Source organism: Rhinopithecus bieti, unplaced genomic scaffold (assembly GCF_001698545.2).
Source record: "Rhinopithecus bieti isolate Rb0 unplaced genomic scaffold, ASM169854v2 scaffold_42429, whole genome shotgun sequence".
NCBI classification, from domain to species: domain Eukaryota; kingdom Metazoa; phylum Chordata; class Mammalia; order Primates; family Cercopithecidae; genus Rhinopithecus; species Rhinopithecus bieti.
This window is the reverse complement of record NW_016817081.1, coordinates 21,318-27,573: the sequence shown is the minus strand read 5'-3', so window position 1 is coordinate 27,573 and position 6,256 is coordinate 21,318. Positions and strand designations below refer to the sequence as shown.

At 35.1% G+C, this 6,256-nt stretch overlaps 1 protein-coding gene across 1 annotated transcript in view; it reads right to left on the bottom strand.

Moving 5' to 3' along the window:
- Positions 1 to 6,256, bottom strand: part of LOC108517719 (putative bifunctional UDP-N-acetylglucosamine transferase and deubiquitinase ALG13) — a gene marked incomplete at its 3' end in the record, with an annotated part of 23,421 nt that overhangs the window by 12,422 nt on the left and 4,743 nt on the right. The window contains 2 exon segments of the mRNA XM_017855808.1: positions 5,025 to 5,097; positions 5,769 to 5,815. Coding sequence (XP_017711297.1) covers positions 5,025 to 5,097; positions 5,769 to 5,815 — 120 coding nt within the window.

Below are 6,256 nucleotides of genomic sequence, written 5' to 3'. Positions count from 1 at the left end.
TTTTGTGCAGACCACTTTTTAAACTCACATAGGTAGGTATCTTTACAGTTGTAGACTATGGAATGTCAGTGTTCAGCCAGACAGTATAATGGAGCAGTGAAAGTCAATTCAGTGATGGAACATGAAGGAACAGTTATCCTGCTTTGTCTTGAAAGTGTCATCAATTTGTAATTTTAGTATTAACTCTGTAAAAGTGTCTGTAAGTACGTTTTATATTAAGGACAGACCAAAAATCAACATATCAAAGCTTCAAAAACTTTGGGAAGGGGTGGGATTAAGTACAAGCACATTTGGCTTATAGTGAATGAATCGATTTTTATTAACTGCTTTTACCCATATAAAATGCTGATATTTACCAGAAACCTAGCCACCTTCATGATTACGATTAAAGTACCAGATTATAATGCCAGAATGTAATGTGCAAGTAATCGTGGATATCTCTGACAAAGTGTGTCTCAAAAATAATATACTTTTACATTAAATAAATTTAATGTTTCTCTGGAGTTGGGGCTCTGGCTTTTAAAGTTTGGCTAATCAGTGTTGATTCTAGATGATCAACATAATGGACCACTCCTGAATGAGACTAATTTTGTCTTTCAAATTTACTGTCTTAAATCAGTTTATTAAATCTGAATTTTAAAACATGCTGCTTATGACAGAATGACACATTTGATGTACCAATTAAGTGTTGAAAAATACCTTTGCATCATAGAACAGAAATATATATGTTGAATGTTAACAGGTATTTTCACAGGTTTGACTTGTTTGACAGTTACTCAGACACTAGGGAAAGATAAATAGACGTGAACAAAATAAGCAACTTAAAATAAATAACTAAAAATAAACTAAGACCTAATAATTGGTCTTCGATTTTAAATATTTAATTTGTTCTTATAAACCTTGTCAATAAAATTAATCTAAATAAAAAAGTTATCCATTTAACTGAATAGCAATATATCAATACACTATATAGCACCAATACTGCTAGAGAGACTTCCTCAATGAATTAAGGCACATCTCAGGCTACAAAAATGACAGTTTAACGTCTGAGTTGATTCCTTGAATCCCTAGAGTTTTTTTTTCCCAAAACAATTCAAAGGCCATGCTTGTTAAGCAAAATTTTGTCAGTCAAAATGTTGCATGTGATGAAATTTGTTTACATAACTGTTCCAAAACCTTTCTGAATTTTTGTTAAAAAAATCTGTCTTTGCCAGGTGGGGTGGTGTGTGCCTATAGTCTCAGCTACTACAGCAGGAGGGTCACTTGAGCCCAGGGGTTTGAAGCTGTAGTGTGCTATGATCTCACCTGTGAATAGCCACTGCACTCTAGCCTAGGCCACATAGTGAGATCCCCATCTCTTAAAAAAAAAATCTGTCTTATATAAGGGATATAATCCCTAGTGATTAAGGTTCTTCCATTTTGAAGGTATCAGCAACCTGAGTTACTCAAAATGATTCTGCAATCTGTGGAAAGATGTTGCCACCAAGCCTCCTTGGCAGAAAAAAAAATGATCCTAAGCATTCTTTTTTTCTATCTTCCTACTCTTCCCTGAGCTAACTTCTCCCAATAATCCAGTTATTTGATCCCAGGTCTATTATTCTTCACTCGTCTTTTTGGAAATCACAATTCTATTTCAGTAATAATCCATTTCAAAGTACCGAAGTCAAGTGTCAAGCTAAAGTAACTCACAGTAAAGTTTAAGTTATAAGTTTCTCCTACCACAAGGGGTATTTGCATTTAAGAGTTTATTAACCCATAAGAACAGTGAGCAGATTGTGAGCAGAGAAACCCTTTGTACTTTGGGCTACAAGAACTGGGAACTCTAAGAAGTATTAATAACTAGAGGCAGCTGTTAAGGAATAAAGGCATTCAGTTAACCAGACTGATGAACAAGTAGTTCTTATAGAAAGAAGACAGACAACTATACAGTTTCTCTATTAAAGTAGCAAGAATTTCCATTTTGACTGGAAGAGGCAAAACAAGGCATGATGGCTTTTATGTTTCTCATGGTATCCCAACATGAAATAGTAATTCATACATACTTGTGGGTGGTTTGTTTGGGAGTGGGCAGATGGGATGTAATTAATGGCAGTAAACTAGTGAAAAAATGGAGTAGATCTATATTACTAAGAAGGATATTTAAAAAGAACAAGTAACAATGTTAAATATGAGCCCATTTACATTTAAAAGACAAACACAAAGAAAATGATACAGAAAGATACTCACCAATACTTAATAGTTTGTTACTTTGAAGTGCATGAGAACCAATACTTGTTACTTCAAAGTGCATAAGATTGAAGAGGATGAGTGGGGACTTTCTTACTCTACGTTTCCAGACTTAATTTTATTTTGTTTTAATATAAGTATGTACTTCTATCTAGATAGAGCAAATGAGCTGAGTGAAGATGGCTCGATTTCAGCTGAATACACTTAAGAAACCGAAGATAACTATGTAGAATGCAGAATTAAGTCAATACAGAAGGTGAAAGATACTGAGGTGAATATTAGACATTTATTTCTATGAAAGTTTGTTCTAAAATATTTTTAGAAGGTTCGTTAATAATGTTCACGTCTATAATAAAGTCATTTTTATTTATTTATTTTTGAGGTGGAGTCTTGCTCTGTCGCCCAGGCTGGAGTGTAGTGGCGAAATCTCAGCTCACTACAACCTCCGCCTCCTGGGCTCAAGCAATTCTTCTACCTCAGCCTCCCGAGTAGCTGGAATTACAGGCATGCACCACCACACCCAGCTAATTTGGCTATTTTTAGTAGACACGGGGTTTCATCATATTGGCCAGGCTGGTCTCAAACTCCTGACCTCAAGTGATCCACCTGCCTCGACCTCCCAAAGTGCTGGGATTACAGGCATGAGCCACCACACCCGGCCTCATTTTTAAAAACTCGGTCCTGATGCCAATCTTAGGAGCGTGAACTGAGATAAAGCAACAAAGTTTCAGGGAAAGCAAAGCATCACAGAATAAAAGCACCTGGCTTTTCAATATAAACACACCCCCCCAACTCTATAAATTCCCAAATCAGACATATATATGCACTATCCTGTACATGCAAATACCCAAGTGCTGGTAAGCATTAGCTCTGTATACATGTATGGACATTTGTAGGTTGTACACACTCAAAAGGTCTGACATTTTTGTATTCTCATGGTTCCCAATGGGTAATGTTCCCCCTAAATTAGCTAAATAATCTCTCTGTAAGACACACACGACATTTAAAATGGAACTGTATAACTGTAGGAACTAAGTGGTGGGTACATGAATGTTTACTATATGAGTCTTCAAACTTCTCTCTGTATGAAAAATTTCAGAATACAATGTTGGGGAAAAACTGAACTGGAAGTTTAAAGATCCCTGGTAAAGATCCAAATTTCATCTCAAGCAATGCTATGTACAACTGCTTAGATACAAAAGCTAACACTCCTCTTCCTCAAACAATTCAGATTATGTCACACCTTTGCCTAAAAACTTTCCATTAGTGTTTCGGGTTCAAGTATGCTGGTGTCTGAAATTTACTTTAAAATACATCAAAAAAGAAAGATGGACAGATGAATGGATCGAGGAATAGATACGTTATAAGAATACTAAGATGTTAACAGCAGATTCTAGGTGGTGGGTAAGTATATGGATGCTTACTGTAAAATTCTGTTAACTTTTCTGTATGTTTGATCATAATAAAATGTTGGGAAAAAGTTTCAAATGACTATTCTGTACAATGAAAAGACAAATTATTTGGCATGGCTTGTTCTACCTCTTACAATGTAACTGTAGCCTATCTTTCCAGCATCATCCTCCTCACATCCAATTACTTAAGTCCCAAAGGGTCTCTTGCTTCTATGCCTCTGTATATAGTGTTTCCTCTGAATACACTGCTCTTCATATTTGATGGACTCTTTTATACTCCACTTAAATGTCACTACCACCATGAAGCTTTCTAAACTCCCTCAAGCAGAAAGAAGGGGTTTTCCTTTGTGCTTTTAGCACAGTTTTATTATAAAACTTACCACTTTGCTGTAATTAACCCTTTGCAGTTCTGCCTTCATCGCCCCTTAAGCTCTTGGAGGGGAAGGATTTCACTGTATTCATTTTGGTGTCCCCAAAGCTCAGAAAAGAGATAATTAATGTACCTCATTCGTACTTATCTTCTAAGTTATCTCCTACTCAGTCTTCTCTATTCCTAATGCTACTTCTCCTTAGTTCAGATATTCCCCCTCAATTACCGTAACAGCATCCTAACAGTTCTCCTGGTCTCTAGTCTTGTCTTGCCATCATTAAAATTTTGTCTAAATTGTGTTCCATGTTGTGAAATAAGACATATAAAACTCAAACACTATGTAGTCTATATTTCACTAATAAAATAATCAGGATAAAGGCTTTTCTTTTATAAACTTTTTGGAGGAGAAACTGTATGCTGAAAAAACAATTTATCTGCTGAGTATTCTCAACTAACAATCAAATACTTTACCAGGCAGTAGTAGACACTGTCACTTCCCTCAAGAAACTTTCAGATAATGAAAGAAATACATATGAAGACAAACACAATATAATAAATACTGCAATTACTTGGGAGCTGCTAGGGGAGAACAAAGTGAGAAAATGACTCCAGGGGCATTGGGAAAGTTTCAAATACAAAGACACAAAGTATGAAAGGCAGAATACCTGGAAGCATGGCATAATAAGGATGGAAGAAAATAAAGCTGCTTTGGGACCTTTCAGGATGCTGAATGCCTAGCTTCAAAGTTTGAACCTTATCCTTTTTAGTCATTGAGAAGCCAATTAGGGTTTGGGGTGGCTTTTTTCCTATCACAGAGAAATGACAATCAGATCTGTTTAGAGGGCTAACAACACTGAGATTAACTGACTAGAGAGGAAAATGCTAGTAACAGAGAAACCTGTCATTCAGACTATGCTTTTCATTAATTAAGTTAAAAAAAATGATTTAATATCCAGGCAAGCCAGAAGCATCATTCAACTTCTTTTATATAAGTCAACATTCACTCATCTTCTTACCTTGTCTTCATAGCCATTATCTGTGACATAAGTTGGAGGTTTTCCAGGAAAGCGATAAAGAATGAAATCCCGACTACATGGGGAAAACAAAGGTTAAGTGGGAAGACATAATTTGGATATAGTTATAGGAACAACTATTTCTGCTTTTAAATTGCCTACCTTATTCATACAAAGTAATATAAATATCCGGTTTAATGTTTGGCTTTAAAATAATCCAAAAGGGCTAAATGATGTTAATTCAAAGTAGACGGCTAATTGCCCCTAAAGTCATATGGATTTTTTTTTTTAATGTATCTTAATTTGGGAGAAGGGGTAAAGACAACGAATTATTAGTTGTATGTATGGCTGTGGGGGTGGTGGGGGTGGTGCTCTCCTTTATTTTTTTGGCAAAAGGCTAGAAAATAGGCATTTCAGCTTTTGCAGACTATATGGTTTATTCAACTTTGCTTTGGTAGCATGAAAGCAGCACAGATAATGCATAAGTGAATGAGCATGACTGTGTTCCAACAAAGCTTTATAGACACTGAAATCTGAATTTTATATAATTTTTCCATCCCATGAAACATTCTTCTTTTGACTTTTCAACCATTTAAAATATTTTAACACTCTCTCTTAGCTTTCTTCATTCTAGATATCAACACATCAAATCTCAAATTTCCCCAGTCCCGAAGAGACCGTTAATTGAGATCTTATACACACATGCATGCAAACACCCACTCTCAAAGAAAAGAGGATATAACTTACTTATAAATTAGAGAAAGAGCTCTTATTTCCAGCTGGCCAGCACTTTCCTAAACAAAAATAGTGTATAGAGTTTTAAAAATACATTCTGTAGCTAGGAGGTAGTTTTTTCAAGTTCAACAAATTTTTAGCTGCTTAGCACTGTTTTAGATGAAGAATTTGTAGAACACACTATAACCTGTTTTAAGGCTTGGAATACTGTGATAGCTACTTATTAACATAAACTTATCCTGAAAAAAGGATCTAAAGCCCTACTTAGCCATTAAGTAATAAGGACAGTTAATAGGACAGATTTTAAAAACACAATAAAGATGGAACTAGTATAATAAAAAGGCAGTAGGGATTTAGTAAATGTGTTTTTTAAGTCCAGAACCATGGAATTAACTTTATCACATAAAAATTATTTCTAAATAAAGTATGAATTTATGAATTTTACTCCCACATAAAAGGAAGAAAACTACAAATCAGGGGAATTGTTTAATAACAAAATA